This window comes from Cyclopterus lumpus, chromosome 11, assembly GCF_009769545.1.
Source record: "Cyclopterus lumpus isolate fCycLum1 chromosome 11, fCycLum1.pri, whole genome shotgun sequence".
Classification (NCBI taxonomy): Eukaryota; Metazoa; Chordata; class Actinopteri; order Perciformes; family Cyclopteridae; genus Cyclopterus; species Cyclopterus lumpus.
The window spans coordinates 9,001,799-9,027,891 of NC_046976.1; the positions used below are offsets into that span (position 1 = coordinate 9,001,799).

General features: G+C 39.7%; 2 protein-coding genes across 2 annotated transcripts; both read right to left on the reverse strand.

Moving 5' to 3' along the window:
* Positions 1–6,989: 6,989 nt before the first annotated feature.
* On the reverse strand, positions 6,990–11,064 carry sf3b4 (splicing factor 3b, subunit 4). Its single transcript, XM_034546033.1, has 6 exons — positions 10,972–11,064; positions 9,963–10,091; positions 9,301–9,843; positions 8,525–8,668; positions 8,185–8,346; positions 6,990–7,339 (listed from the first exon to the last, which is right to left on the reverse strand). Exons 1-6 carry the CDS (start codon positions 11,003–11,005, stop codon positions 7,170–7,172), a joined length of 1,182 nt encoding a protein of 393 aa, XP_034401924.1. The 5' UTR covers positions 11,006–11,064; the 3' UTR covers positions 6,990–7,169.
* Positions 11,065–11,643: 579 nt separating this feature from the next.
* On the reverse strand, positions 11,644–19,413 carry lix1l (limb and CNS expressed 1 like). Its single transcript, XM_034546040.1, has 6 exons — positions 18,849–19,413; positions 16,653–16,816; positions 16,173–16,313; positions 15,683–15,778; positions 15,182–15,259; positions 11,644–14,644 (listed from the first exon to the last, which is right to left on the reverse strand). The coding sequence occupies exons 1-6, from the start codon at positions 19,186–19,188 to the stop codon at positions 14,393–14,395; spliced, it is 1,071 nt and encodes a 356-aa protein (XP_034401931.1). The 5' UTR covers positions 19,189–19,413; the 3' UTR covers positions 11,644–14,392.
* Positions 19,414–26,093: the final 6,680 nt, after the last annotated feature.

Consider the following 26,093-nt stretch of genomic DNA (forward strand, 5'->3'; position numbering starts at 1 on the left):
AGGAACCCCACAGGCCTGGTCAGCCCAGCTAAACTGTCGGACACTAACCTAATAATGCCTTGGATTCAAGCACTTACAGGCCTGTAGTCAGGAGTGATTGCACAATATAGAACGCAAAGCACGTTGATAACATTTCAGAGGATTACATGCTACTAAAATAATCCATCTCTGTAGGGTTGTGATATAAATTAACCTCAATAAACTGCTTTAAGGTCAGTAATGACTATTAGATGGATGGGTGGATGGATGGATGGATGGATGGATGGATGGATAGACAGAGACACAGACAGACAGACAGACACACAGACAGACACACAGACAGATAGACAGACAGCTATACACGCTATTGAATCCTTAATGCAACAAGTGACCTACAAATGCACTAAATCATTTCCATTTTTACATCTTTTCATACAGAAACCTAGAGTGTAGAGTCCCACTCAAACAAAGGCTTTAAACCCACTTTTCTCATTTCATCCATGTTGTCAAGCATCTCTAGGCCACTGCAGCCTCCAACACACAGCCCTGTCAGTAAACAGCAGGATGAGGATGAGGAAGATGGATATATACTGCTCTCTAGTTTGAGCAACCCTTTTATTTTTTCTGTCTTTATTTCATCCCCCTTTCAAAAATCAATCGGCATCAGCTTACCATTTCATTTGCAAGGCCAAGCAAGCTTATTAGCACCATGCGGATTTCTATCTGAATATCAAGCGGCGTTTGGAATAATTCTGCACACCGGAAGATAATGTATAACGCAATAGAAATAACACCAACCGTTCTCCTAATAGTATCTCATACAGGCCTATTTATAAAAGGATTATCATATTTGGGCTATTTTAGTGTCCTTACATGTTTGGTAATTGTAGCAGCAATTGTCTGAAAGGGGCAGCAATAATGTGCATTCAAGAGTCGATTAAAAATGTGTAAATGTGATTCTCCAGTTTAGTCAACATCATTGATTTTAAGAAGGAGAGGAAAAAAAAGGCCATGTCGCTAACAGGCCAATTTACACAGCCCACAAACACGACCGGATTAAAACATACATCTGTCACAACCGATTGTCTGCTCGCTGGCATCCTGACATCTGTGCTAATTGTCAGAAATCCACTGCCAGCAGATTGTCACGATTTGGATCAGATTATAGGCAATCGACTCGATTTACAAAATCCATCTTAATTGCTGCGACCGGTTGGAGAACACGCCCGTCGTCTTTCTCTCTCTCTCAAGATGTCTTCATGCAAAGATATAATAAATGTGTATAAGCTAGAAAACAGTATATCGTCGCTATTTATCATTCACGTTGTATTCAAGCTCACCTTTATTCCTACGATGTGGTCCCTCTTCAACCGGAGATGGTGATGAGGAGGAGGAGGAGGATGCGTACGTGGCTGCTAGTGTGAACCGAGGATGATGCTGTGCGGATAGGAGGAGAGAAGCCCAACGCCATCCACACACACACAGTGATGTGCAGGGGTCCCATCCCCATGCAAAAACCTCACGAGCGCACGAGCACATTAACGCATTCGTATCTGGAGGGGGTTTGGCGCATATCTGCACACACTGCGCACATTTCTCATTTCCCCATTTTAGCCCGTTCAAATTAGCCCTTTTCCTTAACTCATTTGATGTTTGTGAGGACCATGTCAGGAAACACTGACTCTACATGTAAAGGCTACATAGCACGCATGCGCTTTATTTCCCTACAGCAGTTTTTCTCAAACAGTTGATTGTCTGTATACATGAATATCAAATTGTGTGCACAGACAACACACACGTGCAAGCGCACCTGACTCTGTTGCCATGCCAACGACTTGCCATGTTCTTTATCCCTTATACTGCATCAAGCCCTACTATGAAGAAACAACCTATCTGCAGACAGTGCCATGTCCTCACATGTGCCATTCAAATAAAACGTCTGTGGATGTAAGAAATACTATTCTAGTTGTTTGTATTTGTCACACGCTGTGTAGATGTGCAATGTGCAGGAGAACTTCTGTGTCAATGTTGAGGAGTCTTAAAAAGCAGACAGATTAATGGAACATTTGAAGTATTCTGAAACTTAATGAACACTTTTTTGTATACTGTGGTTTTATCCACAGGCCTTGTTGGACCATATGAGAGAAAATCCTTCATTTTGTTTTGGGGAGCACAGATTCCTAAATATTGGACGGGCCTATCTTCGTCCAAATAGCCAGTGATGAAGTAATATGCACATTGTAAAAAATACTTGAAGTAACAATGCTGCATTTATGTAGTAGGGTATGGTGAGAAAAAATACACAAAGTACAACATTATGCAGAATGGCTCATTTCAGTTATATTGTACATATGTTGAATATGTACCATGAATTAACGTATAAGCAACATCTGTATGTAGTATCCGATCTAGTACATAACTACTTTAGGTATCGTTTGGTACTCAACATATAAAGGACAACTTCTAACCATTAAATGTATCCCTACAGTTGACAAGACAGAAATAAATGCCCTTTTCCAACAGCAGGCCTTTTAACTTGCAGTATAACAACATGACCAAACAACACTACTGACCGTCTCCTGTTGGATAATAATTCAGGTTGTTTGCTTATTTAGGTTCGATGTTTTGATATATTAGAATACTTTTTTATTGTGATAGTTTTTTGGTTTAGTTTAATTCTTTGTTGTTCTCTAGATCAACGTCATCAACGACCAGCGTGTCGCAGATGATATAAACCCTGAAGATAGTGCTTCTAACGTATCATGGGTAAAGGTAAACTCTGTGAGGACACACTCCCAGTTATTACGGATTTCATCAACATCATCTGCAGGCATTGAAGCTAAAGCCGACAGGGCAGCTCTGATGGAGCGGGTTGCTGCTCTAAAAGGGAAACATTTAATGGAGGATCAAGAGGAACGTTTGGAGAAAGAAAAGTTACGTTTTAGGAAAGAAAAGTTACGGTTGAGGAAATAAAAGGAACAATTGGAGCTTGAACCAGAATTGGCAGTAACAAATGCAAAGCTTCATGTCTTGGAAATCAATTCATCACAATGTGGTTCAAATGTTCGGACGGCATGAACTCTTATTTTGAAAGGAACACTTCTCAAAAAGCTATTCAATCAAGTCCCCGTGCCCACACCTTTGTTCCAGTTAACATGGATGAAAGAGATCATGTGTTTTCTGTTTCTGATCCCATAACTCAGCCACAAGTTGTAAGGCCTAAACAAAGGCCAGCCACACAAACTGTGAATGAAAACCAAGCAGGACGTGTGCAACCTCAAACCCAAACTCTGACTGAGAACTATCAGAATGACATTGTAAATATATCTGTGCTTGGTCCTTCCTGTACGAAATATTCCTGTGTTTGATGGAGACCCTCTTCAATACAGGTCTTTCGTCAGAACTTTTGAAAATGGAGTGGAGGAGAAGACTAATTGGAGTGACTGTTTACACTTTCTCGAACAATACACCAGGGGGCAGTCAAGAGACCGTCAAGTGTGCAGTTGTCAACATCTATAAAACAATACCAAAGAGTCAAAAGTCTTCTAGCAGAGCACTTTGGAAATGAGTACAAAATTCCATCTGCTATATGTAAAATAATTCTCAGCTGGACACCTGTACAAGTGAAGCTCTTAAAGCATTAAAATCATTCTCTCTCTTTCTTCAAGGATGCTCAAATCTAACTGAGCAAATGATGCATATGAAGGAACTGGACCTACCATCCATTATGAGGAGCATCATCTTAAAACTTCCTTATAAATTAAGGGAAAGGTGGAGCAATGTTGCTTGTGATCTGCAGGAGCGAAGTGGCCGGAGAGCACTGTTTAATGATCTTGTTGTATTCATTGAAAAGCAGGTCAGAATTGCCTCAGATCCAACTTGAAAGCCTCTAACATTGGTCATTTGACACAAAGGAAAAAGGGAAGCAACTTTGCCACCAATGTTACTGCAGTAAAAGAAGGCGTCATTACTCGGTATACAGCAAACAAGACCAAGTCTTTCTCTATTCACAACTGACTGTTTTGTTCACAAAGTTGTCACCCAATGGAAAAATGCCCACAGTTTAAAATGAAAGAACATTGTGATAAGATCAATTGTATCAAGTGACATGGTATTTGTTTTGGTGCCTGAAAGTAGGCCACATAAGCAAAGACTGCTGGAGTCGCTTGGATTGCAATGTGTGTTACCAAAAGCACCGAGGAGTCCTTCATATAGAACGGCAGGATAAAGGAACAGCCTTACAGCAACCCCAACAGTCTGTGAGTCCTCCAAGTGTTTCAACTGCAATGGCTCAGACCTGTGGCCATATTGGGGCTGGTTATGAAGATAATTCCATCTTTTCTATTGTTGCAGTCAAAGTCAAGAGCCAGAGGGGCAACACAATGGTGCAGACACCATGCCTTTTTGGATCGAGGAAGTTCAGGCACATTCTGTATTGAGAACTTGGCAACAAAATTGAACTTGAGCGGTAAAAGAACAAATATATTGAGAACAATGGGTCAAAAGAAGATTGTAAATGCACATATTCTGTGTCTGGCAAGAGTGCAAAGATTTCATTGAGTTACCTGATGTTTTAACTCAAAATACCATGCCTGTTTCTACACTGAATGTCTCATGACAGGAGGATCTTGATCAATGGTCCTATCTCAAAGATGTTAAGCTTGTAAGATTTGTTCAAAGCTCCGGGTCCCGTGGCCGCAGGACATTCAGGATTCGATGAGTTAAAGTTTAACAATATTTAATGGCAAAGATAATACTCATATAGCGTTCACGATCATGGGGCCAGAAAGGAGAAACTCTCCACAGACGGACTGCAGCTCAAGGAGCAACAGACCGGGTGCTGTCTCGAGTCTCCAGACCAGTAGAACCATGTCTCCCCAGCACAAATGGTCATTAGTCTGGTCATGCAAATGAATTCACACCTAAGGGTTAGTTCTATTGGTCAGTTCAAAGGATGACGCCGTTCTGTTCGCTAAGCTAATTAATCAATAGGCGGGGTCAAAGTGCACACATCCGGTCAGGGACCGGAAGTTCCCCGTCAGAATAAAACCTACTATCCTGCCTTCAGAATAAAAGCAACATATCAGGTTTCCAATCGGCATCCATTTTAACTATTGTCTAAACAATACAATTAAATGCATCTCATGCATCATACAGTTAATCATAACATGTGTCTTTAACAAACAGAATAATAAAACAGTGATCCTCTCTTATGTTTCATAATACATTCCTCCAGAATATTCCTCATAATATCCCGAATTAATTATCATAACTTTCTTTATGTATTAATTTAAAACATAAACTTTCTTATCTACATGTGCAAGTATATATAAAATCCACTACAACTCAACAAGCTCCATGACATTGATGCAGATGTTGAGCTACTAATTGGAACTGATGCTTCAAAAGTGATAAACAGCATGGATGAAGGATGATGACTTCCTCAGAGTTGGAGGACAGTTGAGTGAAGCAGCATTGCCAACAAAATCCAAACATCCAGTCATTTTGTCCAAAGACCTGCATGTATCCAAGCTGATTTTGAGCCATATCCATCATCAGCTGGGACATGCAGGAAGAAATCACATGTTGTCCAGGTTACAGCAAAAGTACTGGATCATTAACGCAAACTCTTCTGCTAGTTTGTAGACGCTACAGAGGAAAGCTTGGTGAACAGAAGATGGCAGACTTGAGAGTGTTGCCTGACAAAGCTCCTATTACAAATGTTGGCATTGACTACTTTGGACCCATCAATGTTAAGAGAGGAATAAGTCTTCTTAAAAGATATGGAGTGCTTTTCACCTGTCTTACCAGTCGTGCTGTCCACTTGGAAGTGGCTTATACATTGGATACAGACTCCTGTTTAAATGCATACGGAGATTCATCTGCAGACGAGGTCCAGTCGCCACCATCAGGACTGATAATGGCACAAACTTTGTTGGAGCCAACCGAGAGCTGAAGGAAAGGCTGGCTATTGTGAATCAAAATTCAGAGGTCCTTGGTCCAGGAGGGCATACAATGGAACTTAACACTCCAGCAGCTTCCCATCAAGGCGGCATCTGGGAGCGCCTGATTCGTTTCAGTGAAAAGTGTCCTCGCCTCAATTCTTCAACAGCAAACTCTGGCAGATGAAGGGCTCCAGACCATTTTTTTTTTTAGGTTGAGGCAATACTAAATGATAGACCTATCACAAGAGTGGCAGACGACCCTGATGACCTTGAAGCTCTCACACCAAACCACATTCTAATTTTAAAGGGCAAACCAATCATGTCATTACTGGAGACATAGTTCTTGTTGCGGACGCCACAGCTCCAAGAGGATCTTGGATGATGGTAAAAGTGTTGGATGTAAGACCAGATGCAAAGGGACTGGTGCGCTCTGTGCGGCTTCAAACAAGAACCAGCATTCTGGAGGCTGGTGACAAAGCTCTGTCTGCTATTGGAAGCAGCAGTGTAGCATCATGGACTAAAGCTTTCTCTACCTCTATTTTCTCTTATTTTTCTTTTTGTAGGTTCATCAAGAAGATTCATTTAAGGTTAAATGCATGGCACATAGAATATTCCTAGTTTGCCATTGGAATGCATGTTTCAGGAATAACTCCGTTTGAGAATATAAATAATTGTGATTGTATGCACAATTAGGGGCCGGAATGTTGGAGCTATGCGAGAGGCAGCGTTAGGAGTTCCTTTGTTTAGTTAAATAAATTATCAGAAAAACGGATTCCTAAATGGACAATGCTTTCTTTTGGCTGCGTAAACCACAAACCCCTGGTGCGTCAGTGGCAATTTGATTTATGTTTGTTTTTGATTTATTGGACAAATGACCACTACATCTCCATTTAACTAAAGTGTACCAACAAGAAATGCCAGTGAGTAGACAGCCAGGGAAACTGGAGACTTTTTTGTTGACATTTTAAAAACATCCATTTAACAATCACATCTTTACGTTCCCTTTTGTGACTGTGGAAAGGATCCATTACCATGGGATTCATAAGAAACACGCAAATCAGTAAGTAATATTAGTGGGTGAGAAACTTGTACTAAAAACTTTATTCGGCGACGGTCTTCATCTGTACAATGACCAGAAAAAAAATACAAACGGGGTTAAATTATTGTCACTATTACAAAACTTGAGTAGATCGTAAGATCTTTAAAAAACAAAAATGAGAGCCCGTTTCTACAGCTTGAGACGGATTATGGTGGCATTGGTGCTCTCATAGGAACGCGGGGTGGGACACCAGGGGGCCTTGGAGGCATTGGCGGTCCTCTCTGGAAGCCAAAAGGAGGACGAGGAGGAAGGCCAGCACCGTAGCCAGGTGGAGGCATTGGAGGAGGCCCTCTCATACCTGGAGGCCCAGGGTGACCTGAGAAACACAGGAAGCAAGAGGGTCATTACATGATATATCTTTACCGTTGACTATTTGCTATCACTACCGCCAAAGGTTACCACAGTAAACAATGTTTTAACGTCCTAAACAAACAAATGCCGAGGTTCGGTGTTAAGAGTGAATAGTTTGAATATTCACGGGACAAAAAAAAATGTATTGCCAGGCCTGCCAACGCTGGGCACATTTTTTTGGAGTACCACATTGGTCCAGGTGTGAATCACTGCTGTTCACACAACAAATTACTGGACACAACTTGCAGACAAACTGACAAAGTGAGGGAAATTCTTTATACCAAAAACAGAAGGTTTTACAGGGCGGCATGACTGACGTCTAAAGATAATGTACAAAACGTCATTGGTCGGTTTTCTGTTGGTATAGGCAATAATGATCTATTACATATTCCAGCTTTTTGCCTCTCCAATCTCGGAAACCAGATACACTTAATTTATCCATAAAGTTTTCTCCTGAAAAATGCATGGTTTGATGTGGCATCCTTGTTTCATGCGATATTCTCAAACCTATCCTATACTATTTCAATTCACTAGTATAGCTTGTGAAAAATTATATTCAATGCAGATCAGGTATGCCTTTCTGGCAACTCACTCAAGATTGAAAGCGTGCCTATAAACATCTTACAAGTTAACTTCACATCAGTGTGTAAGATGGATCTAATAAAGTACTAAATCCAATCTGTATGAAGTCCATTTTCAGGCATATCAAATGATGCAATATTGTGTCTCGTCCAATCTACAAAACACATTTTTTGATAGAGGACACTTTAATTTTACAACAAAGATTCAAGGAGATGTCACGGTGCTTACCCATGTGAGGTCCGTACGGGGCTCTGGGCGGCATGCCCATAGGTGGGGGTGGCGGCATGCCAGGTGGTAGTGGTGCCCGCGATTGATTTGATCCCGGGGGAGCAGGAGGTGGAGGCACCATGCCAGGAGGACCAGGAGGGGGCATGGGCATCTGAGACATACCTGTGTAATAGAAACAATAAAGTCTACAGGCATACTCCAGCAAGGAACATATTTCCTAGTTTTTGAAAACACCCATTACAGTATTTGAGGACACATATGTCTATTACACATGTATATTTTTGCATAACTTCCCACCTGCAGCCACTGTGGAAACATTTGAACATTTAACGACCATTACCTGGATGCATGTTGCCCGGGAAGGGTGGTGGTCCGGGTGGAGGCCCACCGCCACCGCCCTGTTGGTTTGCATTATGAGACATGGACATTGATGGAGGCATCGATCCAGGAGGAGGAATAGGAGGGAAACCTGGAGGTGGCATGCCTGCACAGGAAAAAGTTTAATTTACAACTTATTTAATATTCTTCTGATACAATTAATTGGTTAAATACTAGTCATCTTGGCCATTGTTTTTAAATGTTAGTATGGTGACATTAGTCACCAAAAGTATACAATAAAAGGGGCTCATTTGTCAGCTACAGAGCTCTACTTCCATCTTGTCGCTATGAGACCGGTCACCACAATCAACTACTCAATCCATCACAATTAATCAGAGGCATCTGCTGTATATGGTATACGACAGGCTAAACCCCAAGAAAATGCAACACTATTACAGTTTTGAAAAAAATTAAATGTCAGAAAATGTACAGATGTATAATAGACAAATCTGCTGCAGAAAATGTCACGTTCAAGGAATGGTTCAGACGCAAAGCCAACAGCTCCAATCGCCAGTTTGCTTGTGTATCAAGCGTTACAGATATGCACCATACTACATTATGTTGTCTGTGAGCAGATGCCCTGAAAGTATCATATTTTGCATTATTACTAATGGGATACTTCCTTATCTGCTGATAAAGTGGTTGAAAATGTTCTGCATAGCACGGCAACGGTGTTAAATGATGAACTACTGAAAAGAGAACACACAATATGTTTAGCCACATTTTTTCGGGTCATACCTGGCATGGGCATCCCACTTCCCATTGCAGTTAGAACCGGCGTAGGAGCACTAGCAGGCGGTGGAGCATCTGCAAACAGCTGATGTGGCCTGTCTGCCTGTGAAAGAGGGTTTTGTGCAGCCAGGAGGCGCTCTGCAGCAGAGCCATGTCGTTCTCCTTTGGAGTCTTTCTTGAAGGCGTAGGATACTGTGATGGGCCTGTTACAGAGGTACTGGCCGTTCATGGCCTCAATTGCTGCATCAGATGCGTCAAAACTTGCAAAATTGATAAAAGCATAACCCTTGGAGTTGCCTGTGTCTGGGTCTCGCATAATCTTTGGCGTCTGGAGGATCACGCCAAAGGCACTGAATGTGTCATAGAGCAGTTTCTCATCAATCTCCGGATCCAGATTACCAATGAAGATGTTTGCGCCCACATCCAGGTTTTTGTTGTGCGCAGAGGCCTTATTAACTCGAATGGGTTTGCCATAGAGCTTTATCATATTCATGATTTTGATTGCATAGTCAGCATCTTCTTCACTAAGGAACTCCACAAAGCCATAACCTGAAGGGAAAGAAAAAATTGCAAATTAAATTTTACCGGAACCCAAAAAGTTTAGGGTTGTATTTCTTGAGTGACAATGACTATCTTGACAATCACAGTTTGAGAGAAAATTAACTCACCTTGATGTTGACCAGTGACCCTGTCTTTGGGCATGTGTGTGTTGACCACAGGACCAGCCTGCAGGAAAAGCTCCCATAGTAATGGCTCTGACACTTTCTCATCCAAGCCACCAACATACACAGTGGCGTCTGAAAAAAAAAAGTATTAAAATGTTATTAAACTTGATGTTGAGCCCATATACATTTAACACGGATTGGTGATTTGTAGAGGTAACCTGTACTGGAGATGTCATTCTTGTCTTCATAATTAAATGAGTAAATACACACACTATTCAACTTTATTATATAATATTACAAATAAAAGGGTGGAAATGTTCCACAAAGAAACTATTTGTGCCTGTAAGAGCAGTTCTTTGGAAAATATAGTTGAATACAGCTGGAGAATGCAATGATGCAGAATTAGTACACGTATTACTTATTCTAAAATGTTTAGAGCTAAATAAAGGCTTTCTTATCTTTTATTGACAGTTCTAACTGAAGTAAACAGTAATGAATGATCTAACCTACCATTTGTTACCTCATAACACTAATAATACAAACTTCCACAGACCATAAACCTTGCCGATTAAACACCATTCAAAGAACATTAACCAACATCGAAAAGATAACAAAGTGTGCTCATTTGTTTAGCTGCTCATGGTTAACGCGAGGTTGCTAAGCTAACTTTAGCTTGTTAGCCAACAGGAGTTAGCTCTTCTTATAATATGCTCACAGCTGGCATACTTCAAATTAAACAGAGACCAACGCTACACATTGGCTCTAATGCACCAAACGAGTAGAATATACCAAAGTTAAGTTAAGTTAAGTAAAACGTAAATATATGGCGCAGTTAGCGGCAAACCAGGCTAACAAGTGAGCACATATCCATGTGACCGACCGGTTGTTTACTACAAACTATGAGTTTAACAGGTCTTAAAAACAAGGTGAGCAATTTGATGTGTGGCACAGAAGCAGATTCATTAACTACTTTAAAGAAAGGGAGAAAGGGCGTTTATAAAGACGTCTTTACCTTGGTTTCTCTCTGAAATTGGTCCCGCTGCCATGTTGAATGAACAACGCCAGACGAGCGTCTTCGCTGAGGCCCCGCCTCTTCCTGTCCGTGTGTCGGATGCGGAAGTAAGAAATTATAAATAAATAATTTAACATATTTCTGCAATCGTTTTTAAGAATCTCTTGCTAATTGAATAAGCTATATTTTACACAATTTACAGTATAGAAAAAAAGAAAGTGACAACATACTTCAAGTGCTTGGTTGTAATATAATAGGCTATGCTCTCTTTGGTTAAAGAAGTGAGTGACTTTTACATCAAACCAAATATTCGTTGTTATGTTTAACTAAACATACAAAAAATAGCATACATATCCACAACAAAGGCTAACATCATCCACACATTGGAACCTACATGTGGAAAGAATATTTTAAAAAGGAACCAGGGACTCATAAACATTCATATTATTCATAAAGCTTGCATTGTTATTTATAACACAGCTCAAGTTCAATGTTTTGTAGCACACTATCTTTGTGTGCAATATGTAAACTGTGTACATTTTATGTTTTTGTAAAGCTACTTTTTCATGAGTGTGAATTACACTTACACCAATACAACATGACAAACCATTATCTATTTAGAGTAACTTGGTCCTAGCACTATGCAGTAAAATAAGCAATATGACCAATTGATACGTATTTGTATGAACCATTTAATGACATCATATAAATCTAATAAAAGTATAAACATGGAATACAAAATGTTCATAGAAAATACATACAATAAGGGCCATCAGAAACAGTTAGAAAACCATACAGTATAGAATATGAAACTTATAAAAACATAAACGTAATCAACATAACATGCATGAAACCCAAAGCCCAAGGTATTTTTAATAAAAGGGATAGCACAAACAATTGTTTAAAAAAGCCATAATTTATAATGATCACAAAAAAGGTCAAAGGTATTGTAAGAAGAGAACTCGGATATTAATGGCTTGTGGTAAAACAAATGAAAAGAAAATACACATAATAAGCATCTAACGTAGAAACAAAATGCCAAAAAAACATTTCAAATCCAACCAAATTGGTTCAATGGACGATAAAATCACTGAATCATTTAGAAAACCTATCTGCAGATGACATTTTTGGAGCAGGAGTAAATAAAAGTGAAAAAAATGAAATTAAAGGGTTCAAGATGCATAATTGTGAGGTCAAAGTGTTCATTGTATCAATTAAAAAGTCTTATTTCAAATTCTCAGTATTTATTTAAGAGAGCTGCATGTTCTTTTCCAAGAAGACGGAATTACAAAAACATTTTGTGCTGCACACATATTTTGCAAGCTGAGTACCAAACAAACAATATATATGATTACAAATGTATACCAAAAGGTAGTAAGATTGAATACATCCTTCATAATCTAATGTCATGTAACCTATTTAAGGAATAATTTGACATTAGAGTTAGAAAACATCCTTCCTTTATGCTAAGATCAACTCGCTGGCTGCTGCGTTATATGTAAAGCACAGATATGAGAATGGCATCCATCTCTCCGCCAAAACTTGAATAAGAACATTTCCCCAAATGTCCAACTATTCCTTCAAAGTAACTTTATTGTAACAGTAATATAACATGTAATCCATCATTTTAACTTTACATGGAATTACAAAAAAACATTGTAAAGCAGAGTAGAACATCTTTTAAAGACCTCATTTAATGAATGCATTTTTTGAGTTTTGAGTCTTAACTGTTACAATGCAACCAATTTAATGAAGGCACAATGAGCCCAGGGAAGTGACACAGCAATAAAATAATAAAATTAGATCTGTCTTTAATCATACTCAATTTCTGCTGATTTGTTTGTTATTTGCCGTCTCCCCAAAACTTAGCGTAATCAGTTTCTGCTGTTGACAATCCAGCATTCAGCAGTGAGAATGAGCCCCCCCTGCTGTTTAACTTGCATAAATCAGTGCCCACATTTCCATCCAACCAATTAAACTCACTTCCACAGGGTCCTCAAAAAGCTACTCACTGAAATGCCTTCATCTGTATAATGTATTCAATACATTTTAGATATATAGAGAAATATAAAGATATCACATTTACAGTACAAACGAAATCAGGTCTTTCAACATAAAAACATTTTAAAAGGTGATAAGTGCGAGTTACATACATTGTGTTGCTAACAAACGGATTCTCCTTCCCATAAGTAAAAAAAAAGAGAGAAGAACACGTAAACCACAAGTGCTGGTAGTGTTTTGTAACGACCACAATGACTCACACGTGACAAATCGTTTTTTTTAAAACAAAAGATTCCTCAACTTTTTCTTTTTTGGCCTGCACATTTTACCCACAATCCCCCTCTTTTCTTTGTATCTGCTGAGATCCCGACCTCCATTTTAGTCTCTGAAGCAACAACTATTTTAACTCCTCTAAATGAAGCACATGACCAACACAACCTGTATCACAAGACTAATGTCTTAGTCTAAATGTATCACTTTACAAAACCTTTAGTTGATAGCCCACTAAAAATATACATTCAGCTAGTGTCATGGTCACCAAGCGTACAATGCACATTAAAATAGTCAAATGTCTTCAAAAAGAAAATAAGAAATCATAGTAATGGTCTAATATCTGATTTTTCAAAAACCTGAGCTGCTGGCAGTCACCTGCTGACATTTAAGTACCCACAAATTATTACATAAGCAAATAACAATGTTTTCAATGCTTACTTGAATTTCTGGTATTATTTGAGAATGCAATTGGCACATATTTACACTGTATTCTCATTAAAACAGGCAGAGTTTGTGTCCCCATAAAGGAAGGGTTATAAGGTGGGATCTTATATCCTGTTGTAGATTTTGCTGTTTTAGTGGTGACATTCCAGAAATATTTGGATTATTAATAGACACAAGGTACTTGCCATTGAAGTTTTAAGACCCATACATTCTACCTCCTTTACTTGCCACAGTCAAAAATACTATACACAAGTAAACACACCCAAAACATGAAAGAAACAAACTTTGATGGTCCTTACATTGATAAAATGTGTTTGATTTCATGGGTCATATTAACTTATGTCCCGTACATTCACTGATGAAAGGCAGGCTGCGTGTTTCTGTAGGTCGAGTAAATATAGGATGAAATAAGGAAAAACATATAAACCCCAGTCAGTTGAATGCAAAGCAAGTTCACAGGTAATACAAAAAAAGCACTGATATCCTGTAATCACTAGGCACAAAGAGGTAACGCCTACAGCGGCATGTGTTTGTGTAATGGACGGATGTGCATACTGTAAGTCAAGGCCTAATTACCTGGTCGTCAGATAAAAAAACACAAGATAAAAGTTCAGACGCAGCACTTGTATATCTATGAAGGGATAATACTGTTACCATGAATCCCACGTAGTGTGAAGGCATGTTTCCATAATGGACGGCAGGTTTAGTGTGAGGGCAGCGTGGCCGTGTTGGCTGCATTGAGTTGGCCCACAGCTAACATCAGGATGTCTTTCTTCTCTTTGTAAAAACGCAGTTCTCTGCCCGCCAGCCTGGCGTCCTCCAGTTCTCGCTCCGTCGACGCCACCTCCAGCGCAATAGTGCTCGCCACACTCTGTTCTCGGTTCACCCAGTCGGCGGCCATCTGAGTCCGCATGTCATCATCCAGAGCCCGGTGGGAATAGTGAGCCAGCACTTCCTGCAAATGAAATAAGAAAGTGAAAGCTAGTGTTCCAGCTGCCAACTCAGTATTTAGCCCTACAGCGATCCTTGGCCTCACGTTACCTCGCATCAAATTTATCCCACTGAATTCCACACAGTCTATAGCGATTTTAAAGGTGATGGAAAGAGAGCACTGGTATTGGATCTCTACTTAATTTCTGCAGATAGCCTGGAGGTATAAGAATTTGTCAAAAGAAGGTTTGGTGCTTCAATAATTTGAACTTGTTTCACATGTCACCTGTACAACAAGAGGATATGCTTTAACGCACCTAGAGATAATTATTTTTGGTAGGCTGTGTTAGTATTTATAATGCTTTTTCTGCCGTGACATTATTTTCCAGCTCCTCTCTGCTCTCTAGCAATGGCCCCCAAAATCTGTAATCTGTCTGCACAAGTCAAGCCCTGTCGGGTAAGATTTGACAGAGTTTGTTTGTTTAGGAAACTTGATGAAAAGTGCTGAAAACTACGACTGCACTTGGATAATTGAACCCATCAGTGAGATGACTGGCGGTACCTGTCGGGAACATTGTCGTTCTCTCATGGCTTTGAGACTCCCGTTCCAGTGCAGCAGCTGGAACACGGTCATCAGCTCCTGAAACACAAACACATCTGAGCCAGCGAGAATTAAGAACTACATTCGCTTCAGGACACTCAACATGTAGCAAATCCGTTTTACAAACCAAGCGTGCTTCCTTCAGATTCCCTATTTCCATTTATACATAGGGTTAAAATGTTCTGGCTTCAAGCTCCATGCTTTTAGTAAAAAGAGAATCAGGTCACATGTTGGCTGAAACTACTTTATGTTACCTCGATGGAGTAGCTAGCTCTTGGTGTGCTAGAGGCATACAAACTAGAAAACTCTTTAAAACATTGATCTATCTTTGTTACACTGTGTACATGCTGAACAAATGTCAAACGTTTCTGGGCTCAAACATTGCCAGTGCTATTTTTACTCGACTCAAGTGCGTCTCAGGAGCAGGAAATGGTGCTTCACACGACACAGAATTTCACGCACCTGAAACTCCAGCATGGATTTTCCTTTGTTGGACTCAAGCATGAAGCGAAAAGCCCCAATTCCTGTGTTGGGATTGTCCGCCTCTTCTCTGTTTCCCTGGAAAGAACTACTAGTTAATGTCAGCATGCTGTGTCGGCCCAAACAACAGTTTGACTAATACTAGATGTTTGGGTTGAGGATCTCTAAAATGTGTGTTTTATGTAGGATAAACATGTTTGGTAGGGGGTAGTTATCTGAAATATTGAGAATAAAATAATGAGAAGCCACCGATAGCAATTGATACCAGAGTAACCTTCAAAGCATCAATTATTGGTATCAGATATCTTCTGTTCTGCATATAGCTATTTGCATGTTGCCAACTGCGATACATTCACACATTAGTAATATAAGTAAGTAAATATGTGTCTATTTTTGTTCTTTCATTGTTTTTTATATATCACCACAACATACTGCCATTAAAGACTTGAGCATAAGTTACTACGTAACTTACATTGAAAGACGCCAGGGCCTCACTGACGCTCTTCTCAATGAAGTCGTCTGTGATCCGTCGAGAGGGATGTTCATTGAAAACAGAGTTCATCAGAGCAATCTTGGCGGCGCTGCGTCTTGCCTCTGCCTTGGTGGGACAGAACTGTCAAACAGTGAAGAAAACATGCATTAGTGGTCAGATAGAATCAGAAACACGGATATGCAGCCGAAAATATAAAGCCACCCAGTGTTTATGTGGAGTTATTAAGTTAGCGACAGTGTCCGTAGACCTTAACTTGCTGTTTTGAGGTCTTGCACCCATATTTGTTATGTTGCAGTTACAAAGATGTTGTAATGTTGAAACATGGCACAAGAGTGACATTTTTCTTACATTAATTGTCCCGTTTCAAGGGTTTATCCAACACACAATTATCATTTAAACAAAACTCCATCACTGTGATGATCTAATCACCATCATGCTAACAAGATGCAGACAAGGTACCTGGAAACTCCCAAAGCAGCTGCCCCCGGGAAGACTGACATAGCAAACATATGGCGGGCTGCTGGATGGGACCATTTCATAAACAACCAGAGCTCCATTCCGCAGGTCGGCCCCTCTTGTCAGCTTCATCTGCCAAAACTCCTGTAAGGCTTCTACCACGTTTACTGGAGGGCACAGAGACAGAAAAGAAGGCTTGTCACAGTGTGGTCAACAAACTCTAAAGTGCCATTAGTCCCTGACTGTGCTCTGAAACTTCCTCTCTGAACACAAAGATGGAAAAAGGGTGGGAGGAAGGTCATCTCAAGGATGTCAGAGGTTTTTCCTGAAAATATTCAGATGGCTGCTCAGAGGACATTCTGCACCACCTGGGAGGAGCTGCTTAAAGAAACACTCCCTCAACTCTACACTGTATGTGCTCATGCGAGAAAGTTAGTCATGTCCTCCGAAAGGAAACTACAAGGAAAAGCAGTAAAAATAAGAAATTATTATTTAGGTTTGGATCTGCAGGGAGATGTGAGTGCAGCCAATGTTATTCAGGGCTGGTTGACTTCTGTTCGCCCTCTGCTCTTTCCTGCTGAGCTCTGGCTGAAACACAAGCAGCCTTGTTCACTGCAGTCTGCAGCCCAATCAGTGCATTTTAGGGCTGCAGCTCTGTGACTAAAGAGGCCTCTGTAAAGAAGTGGAGACATATTCTGACATCAGATATATAAATCCCTAAACTGCAATGTTATTGCTCTTACTGTTAACTGGTGCTACATACATGATGAGCCATGGGATGTCCAGAAAATGCATTTAATTTTATGTATAGAAGTTGCCCTAAATAAAGGGCCACCTGAAGCAGGCTCAACACGCCACATTCAGACCCAGACCAAGTTATTTTTGAACATCAAAATGGTTCAAGAAAGGGATCAAATAAAAAGACAGGAAATATCAGGAGATAGTGGAAACATGTGACAATGGCCCAGACTCAAAGCCACAATGTGGCAGTGGCCTGGTATCACAGGGAAACCTAAAAATAGAGTACGATTATTAAGTTGATATCAAACATGTTATAACATAAAATGATAACAAAATCAGTCATGACTGACAGAATGACTTTAATTGTGTTATTAGTTTTGGGATGTGGAAAACCCCAAATTACAATATAATGTAAGGGAAATAAATAGTGCCGAATACCCAAATATGACATGTGCTTCTCTATATAGATGAGATAGGTTACCCAACACATTTTCTTCCCCAGAACAAATCACAAAATTGGAGTTACATTAAGATTAAAAAAAATGTAAGCAGTCTTTATGGTGCTACCACAGTTCCCGGTGTTAAGGAGCCTAAATAGGATAGAGGGAGGAAGAAGCTGTTAGTCAGGAGCACAGAGGGACAACCTTTCAGAAATAAATCCTATTAGCAGACAGGAACACTTGTTTTAGCTCACCGGCCAAGGGTATAGCAGATTTTGGTGTAATGCTAGTTGTATGCATAGTTCAATCAGCTGTAGTGATAAACACACATATATATATATATATATATATATATATATATATATATATATATATATATATATATATATATATATATATATGTGAGCATAGCTTCAATCATAAGTATGGATTATCAGAAATTCATTCTTTTTTCTCTAACAAGTTAGGTCTGCAAATTACATCCATCTGGCAATATTTACAAAGAAGAATAGTCTGGAGAATAGACAACACACTTTGATTAAAAACTACATCGTTTGCTACTGACAATCAGTTTCGTGATATGCAATTACATTACAGAACCGGAGAAGTACTATGTGAAACAAGTTAATAGTATCACAGCGTACTGTTCGTAAATGTAATCCCCCTGGTCTGTAGCAGTTAATCCTTTAATGAAGCCGATGTTATACGTGTGTAAATATCAAAGGGAAAACTTTGATTCCAGAAATAAACATTAATAAAACACGGTAAAACAACATTAAGTCGGTATATATAAATCTATCTAACCTATATATTCTGACACAATGTAGTTAAACATGTACGTTACTTCAGTGGAATACAACGTTAGCATGTTTCTTTTCTGTTGCTAAGCTGAAAGTAGCTTTCTGCTACTCACAACTCCTCGCGGAACCATGTGTCACACATGACCCCCTTCATCTCCTTCATCTCCTTCATCTCCTTTATCTCGACGTTAAACAGCATTGTCGCCATTGGACGTTACCTCTGCCGTAGCCTTGCGTGTGTTTGGCGAAGCTGCGGACCACCGCCTCCACCGCCTCCTTCAGCACCGCCGGGTTCCCCGGGTTGCAGTGCCCGGTCGCCCCCGGCCCCAGCCCGGCTCCGATACCGCCGTACAGGCTGTGGAGCTGCAGCGGAGGCAGCGGGGGAGGAGGCCCGGACAAAGCGACCAGAGAGGCCGGGGAGGGCAACAGCGGCGCGATGGGGACCGTAACCCCGGGCCGGAGAGAGGAGCGGAGGGTCCCGGTCGGTCCTGAACCGAACCCGATGCCCGGCTGCAGCCTTTGATGGCGGAAACTGTCCGGCATCACGTTAGATTCCATTGTCCCGACGTAACGTCTGCGAGGTCCTGGTCTGGATTCAATTTGTGCCGATCAACCCGACGGTTTCGGGGTAAATAATGGTATTCAAGGGCTTGATGAACAAAGTGTTAGCAGGGTTTTGTCAATCACAGTCGAAAGAAGTTGTTCATTCGACACAAATCACCGCTGCTGTGCATCCTCGCTCTCTGGATTAGACTGCGGGATTGTCAGTCAACTGATGCCTTCAGGGATCCCTCGTACTCTACAAACTCTGAGTTAAAGAACCATCACTGTATTTTTGCATGTTTATTTTAGGCATTATCTACCTTTAATAAATCATACATTATGGCTGTTGGATGTGTGGTTTCTTGGTTTCACATCCACATTCAGAAATTCAGTTTCTAGTGTGTCATATGCTGTAAACATTGTAAAGCCCTCTGAGGCAAATTTGAGATTTGTTATTTTGTGTGACTATATATAAACTAAATACATTTGTTTATAAAAGACAATTGTAACCTTGACTTTGGCACAGATTTTCTATTTTATCAGGTTGGCTTACAACTAACAGAAAAGTGTTAATTTAACTCGGTTTTGTTGGCTTGAAGGTGTGTCTTTTTTTTTAATGCAACAGCATTTACAAACATGAGGATTTACATAATATTAGGAAGTCAGTAAGTGATGGAAAATGTGGCAAATTTCACTACACTGCAGAATATTACAGTTTGCGCCTACTCACCAGAGATTTCTGATCGTCGCTTGTTAATCTCATTCGTAAAACCAGGACGTCAATATTTGACTCGGTTATAAACTTTGCCAGATGCATTTCAATTCTATTGAAGATTACTTAATAGACACTGACATGCAATAGTTTACCCAATTCCCCTTCAAATGGTCAAGTGGCACAGAAAGAAAACTGTTGTCTAATGCTTTAATACAATTCCTTTAAAAAAAACTACCTCCTCAATTGTGTGTCACTATGGCATGTAGTTAAAGTTATGTGCATGTATTTTATGATAATTGCGATATTTCCTATCGAACTTGAATGCAGCAGTGGAAAGTCAAAGAAATATCAAGCCAAGAAATCTGAGCCTCCCTGTTCTCTGGCACCAACAGAAGAGAGCTACAGAGAGGGTTTACAGCTTCAGCTCTGCTGCCTGGAGCATGTGATTACAACTTGGAAGCCGAGTAACTCAATGTATTCGATAAGAGGGTGAAAACAATGATGATCCTTCTTTAAACAATACAATACAAGTTTCAAGTAACTTCGTTAAACGTTGACCACCAAGGACTTGAAGAGGAAATGGGACATCCTCTTGAGTTTCCGAAATGTTTTTTTTAAATGAATTTCTAGGGCTGGTGTACATTTTCATTCTTTCTGTGGTCTGGTTTGAGGCCTACGGAGTGTGGAGGAGGATCTCTTTTTTTCAAAGCTGAATCTGCAAAAACTAGTTTTTAACAATTTCGAGTAGACTGAGGGACTGTGAAAATTCCACAACCATCTAACATTTAAGATGTGGCCTGTTTAAATACTTTAGTACACACACAAAAGTCATTTATCAGAGTTGTAATGAGTTGTTATCTCACTTGAGGGCGTGCTCTCATTTCATTACATCAGCTAATAACCTCATGCAGCTCAGTGACATTTGATCACTAATGTTGGTCTCCAGTCGGTTTCTAATGCTTAGTTTATTTACTTTTCCCCACTTCTTGTTATCTTTTCCTTCTCTCACTGTTGATTAAATTACTCTCATCATAACTAACAGCCAGCCTCAACATGTTGTGTTCATTGCAGTAAACTTAAATACATTTTTTACTTGAGGTTTTCCCTTGTATACTTTATACTCCACTACATTTCAGAGTGAGACTTTTTGTAATTGTACTTACCTACATTTACTTGGCAGCTAAAAGTAGTAGTTACTATTCAGATTAAGATTTTAAATTAAAACATTTTCAGATGTCTGAGTTTTTAGCAGTTCCATCCTAAAGACATTTTCCCTTTAAACCATTCAGATGGTTTCAGTTAAATAACAGTTTGAAGCCAAAATAAGTCAAATGCTCCAATAATTCTCAAGAAGTGAGAATACATTTGTGTTTCACAATATGTTTTATTTGCATTGTTCCGGCCTCATTAATCATCGCATGACCCATCACATTTATCTTGTGAATCTCTGAAGAGTGCCTGACCTCTAGGTAGGGAACCACTGGACTTAATACGTGTTTACTTTCAATTCAATTCAATTCAGTTTATTTTGTATAGCCCAATATCACAAATTACAAATTTGCCTCAGAGGGCTTTACAATCTGTACTTTGAAGTAGTTCAAACTAGATTCACCTCCACAAGCCACAACAGTAAAGTGCTGCTTACACATTAATGCATGACATATAATATACCAGTCATAAGGGCCATTTCTTTTTAAAGAAAGATTATTTTTCCTTTTTCTTAAATTACATTTTGCCGGTAACATTCACTTTTACTTATGAAGGTATTTGAATATAGGACTTTAACCTTGTTTTTTACATTAAGGCGAGACAAGTTTATTTGTATAGTTCATTTCAACAACAAGGCAATTCAAAGTGGTTCACATGAAACCATTAAAAGCATCAAAACGTAATGCAAAATAAAATAAGATGTAAAAACAATCAAGAACATTCATTAAAACATTAAAAACTGTCAACAAGCAATAAATAGAATACAAGTGGCAGTGCAGTTAAAGAAATAAAATGCAGTTGGGAGAGGCAAACATTGATTGAGATCCTTGAATCTAGTTCAATTAAAGGCAACAGCAAACAGAAAAGTCTTCAATCTGGATTTAAAGGAGCTGAGGGTCTCTGAGGGCCTCAGCAGACCTGCAGCTTTCCAGGCCCTTGTTCCAGATATGTGGAGCAGAAAAACTGAACGATGCTTCTCCATGTTTAGTTCTGACTCTTGGAACAGAAAGTAGACTAGTCCCAGACGACCTGAGGGGTCGGGATGGTTCATAAGGTAGCAGCAGATCACAAATGTATTTAGGCCCTAAACCATTCAGTGCTTTATGAACCAGCAGCAGGATTGTAACGTCAATTCTTTGTTGGACAGGAAGCCAGTGCAAAGAACTCGGAACTGGAGTGATGTGATCCACTTCCCTGGTCTTAGTGAGGACTCGAGCTGCAGCGTTCTGAATCAGCTGCAGCTTTCTGATTGACTTTTTACAGAGACCTGGGAACACACTGTTACAGTATTCAAGTCTACTGAAGATAACGCATGGACAAGTTTCTCCAAATCCTGTTGAGACATAAGTCCTCTAATCCTTGATATATTCTTCCGGTGATAGTAGGCTGATTTTGTAATTGTCTTGATATGGTTGTTCAGGTCCATAACTCCACCTGGCTTCTGGCTTGGTTTGTAGTTTTTAACATCAGTGATTGAAGCTGAGCACAGACTTTCAATCGTTCGTCCTTGGGACCAAAAACAATTACTTCTGTTTTATCTTTATTTAATTGAAGAACATTCTGGCACATCCCGTTGTTGATTTCTTCAATGTATTTTGCCAGCCCTTGTATGGGATTATAGTCCCCTGGTGATATAGTTATGTCAATGTGTGTGTCGTCTGCATAATTATGATAACACACTTTGTTGTTTTTCATAATCTGAGCCAGTGGGAGCATGTAGATGTTGAACAGAAGAGGCCCCAGTATTGAACCTTGGGGAACACCACATGTCATCCTAGTCAGCTCTGATGTTTAATTAGCTACAGACACAAAGTATTGTCGGTCCTTCGGCGCCAGAGAGTCCTACCCAGACTTTTAGTCTGTCTAGTAGTATGTCATGATCAACGGTGTGGAATGCAGCACTGAGATCAGTAATACTAAGACTGAAGTGCTGCCACTGTCTGTGTTTAAGTGGATGTCGTTGAAACCTCAACCAGAGCAGTTTCAATACTGTGGTGCTGACAAAAGCCAGACTGGAAGACATCAAAACAGTTATTTTCCCTCAGTAAAGGATATACCACTGTGCTTCTCCTTATATTCCACTACATCTGTATAATATTAATTTTGACAGGGTTGGTATCTGAAAGCTAGTTACTTTACAGATTCAAATCATTAGATCAGTTAGATCAGAGTATGATACTTTGTTACAAAATGAATGACAAACACTTTAGTATATTAGTCCATTTCTACATGTTTTTTAATAATAATAATACAATTATATCCCTAAGGGTTTTTGTGCTACACATTACAGGCCCCCAGTTAATGTTCAACCAAACTACAAACAATACTCAGCTTAATGTTTTCTCATTTTGTTCTCCTGCTGCAACGTTTTTGTGGAGTACTCAGGTCTGTGTCATCCTTGCATGCCTTGCATAACAGCTCCTTTTATTTCATTTTAAGCGGATGTGTTTGAGAAAAGTATACAAACTAAGCTATTTCCACCAGGAGAGTCCAGGCCAGTGGTGAACAGACTCAGGACAGTGAGAATACATTCCCACATCTGGTTTTAATCAAAGCTTTTACAGTCTAACTTTTAAAACTCCAGTGCAGTGTTTTCCCACTGGATAAAAAGAGAGTCATCGGATTCTCGTTCAAGTTTTAATAACCATCTAGTGCTGTTTATGTTCACCTCTCACAGTCTCACATATTTCCCCCATATACCCATTTCCCCAGGTCTTGAATTGTTTATGACTGAGGAGGAGTGGGCTGAGTATTAATGACTTTACAACAGCCATAAAGATGGAACAGCCTGATGGATGTACACCAAAGGTAGAAAGGTTACAGCCACATGTATGAGTGTCATACTTTTCCCCAAAGGACAGCAGAATGAGACATTTTTAAAGACCACATTGTATTTTTTGTGATCAAAGTATTTATAGATTTTCTAGATATGCATATGAAAAAGAAAACGTATACACACTACACATACTGTACATAAAGCTACACAAGCACATAACCATACAAATAAAAATAGATAAATAATGGTAAATATGCCTTACCTACACACATATTTACATATATATGCACATAGATGCATACACACCCTCATATATACACATACCCACTATTGGCGACGACACCCCCCCCCCCCCCCCCCCCCATACATCTTAAAATATTATACAAGGGAATGTATTATATTATGATACAATTACAGAAATTGTTGTATTTTGCTTAAAGCCGAGAACCAGGGTAAGATAGTTTTTTCTTTAGCACCATGTATTCTAGCTATTGAAAGTTCCATGTTCACAACATCAAGATAGCTAGCTAACCACTGAGGTTTCGTAAGTGTATGTGGGGGACTCCAACGCATTGTTAGCATTTTCTTTGCGGCTGTCAGGCCGGTTAATAAGATGCTTTTTAGGGTTTGTGATAATTCCAGTGTGGAAAAATCAATTAGAAGCAGCACAGCAGGAGTGCGTGGACTTACATAGTTCAAGATCTTTGTCAAAAGGAAAAAAACAAAAGGTTTACATCTTTACAAAACCAAAACATGTGCATGAAAGAGCCCACAAGTGGTCCTGTACAAAGGGTACATATTGGTGATGTGATTATTTTCATTAAAAAACCTTTCCTCGGTGTATAATAGGTTCGATGTAAAACATTTAGGTGAATCTGCTGATGGTTGTGGGTTTTTGGAGGTCTCAGTTCAATTCAATTTCAATTCAGTTTATTTTATATAGCCCAAAATCACAAATTACAAATTTGCCTCAGAGGGCTTTACAATCTGTACACATACGACATCCCTGTCCCAGGACCTCACATCGGATCAGGAAAAACTTCCAAGAAATAGAAAAAAACTTAAAAAACTTAAAAGGAAGCATCAGACACAGCCAGGTCCAATGGACCCTATGAGACGTGAAGTCACAAAGACTCCGGGGAGGAAGCAGAGTTAGTAATGTGCGATGGAGAGATGTAAATTCATCCATAAGTAGAGAGAGAAGAGGAGATAGGTGCTCAGTGTATCCTAAAATGTCCCCCAGCAGCCTATAAGCCTATAGCAGCATATCTAGGGGCTGGACCAGGGTAAACCTGATTCAGCCCTAACTATAAGCACTATTAAAGAGGAAAGTCTTAAGTCTGTTCTTAAATGAGGTGTCTGTGTCTGCCTCCCGGACTGAAAGTGGAAGCTGGTTCCATAAAAGAGGAGCTTGATAACTGAAGACTCTTGCTCCCATCCTAATTTTTAACTCTAGGAACCACAAGTAGCCCCGCATTTAGTGAGCGCAGCTCTCTAGTGGGGCAATATGGTACTACAAGCTCCTTAAGATATGATGGTGCATCACCAATCAAGGCTTTGTAGGTTGAGGAGAAGAATTTAAAATGTGATTCTTGATTTTACAGGGAGCCAGTGCAGAGCAGCTAATACAGGAGTCATGTGATCTCTTTTCTTAGTTTTTGTTAGTACACGAGCTGCAGCATTCTGGATTAACTGGAGGGATTTAAGAGATTTATTAAAGCACCCTGATATTAAGGAATTGCAGTAATCCATTGTAGAAGTAACAAACGCGTGAACCAGCTTTTCTGCATCTTTTTGAGACAAGATGTGCCTGATTTTTTAAATGTTTTACGTAGATGAAAAGATGCAGTCCTTGAGATTTGCTTCACGTGGGAGTTAAAGGACAAGTCCCGGTCAAACATAACGACGAGATTTTTTACGGTGGTGTTGGATGCCAGGGCAATGCCATCTACCGAAACCACATCACCAGATAATTGATGTCTGAGGTGATCAGGGCCGAGTAAAATAACTTCAGTTTTGTCTGAAAGTTGCAGGTCATCCATGTTTTTATGTCTTTAAGACTTGAATTTTAGCAAGCTGGTCGGTCTCCTCTGGTTTGATCAATAGATATAATTGAGTATCATCTGCATAACAATGAAAGTTTATGGAGTGTTTCCTGATAATGTTGCCCAAAGGAAGCATATATAAGGTAAATAAAATTGGTCCAAGCACAGAACCTTG

Excerpts from the sequence above, each read along its gene's own strand:
- lix1l (XM_034546040.1), bottom strand. The coding sequence starts at position 19,188 with ATGGAATCTAACGTGATGCCGGACAGTTTCCGCCATCAAAGGCTGCAG. Across the intron at positions 16,817-18,848 it reads CACGCAAGGCTACGGCAGAG|TAAACGTGGTAGAAGCCTTA; the intron begins GTAACGTCCAAT and ends TGTGCCCTCCAG. Across the intron at positions 15,779-16,172 it reads AGGCCCTGGCGTCTTTCAAT|GGAAACAGAGAAGAGGCGGA; the intron begins GTAAGTTACGTA and ends AGTTCTTTCCAG.
- sf3b4 (XM_034546033.1), bottom strand. The coding sequence starts at position 11,005 with ATGGCAGCGGGACCAATTTCAGAGAGAAACCAAG. Across the intron at positions 10,092-10,971 it reads AATTTCAGAGAGAAACCAAG|ACGCCACTGTGTATGTTGGT; the intron begins GTAAAGACGTCT and ends TTTTTTTTTCAG. Across the intron at positions 8,347-8,524 it reads CCCGGGCAACATGCATCCAG|GTATGTCTCAGATGCCCATG; the intron begins GTAATGGTCGTT and ends TCTATTACACAG.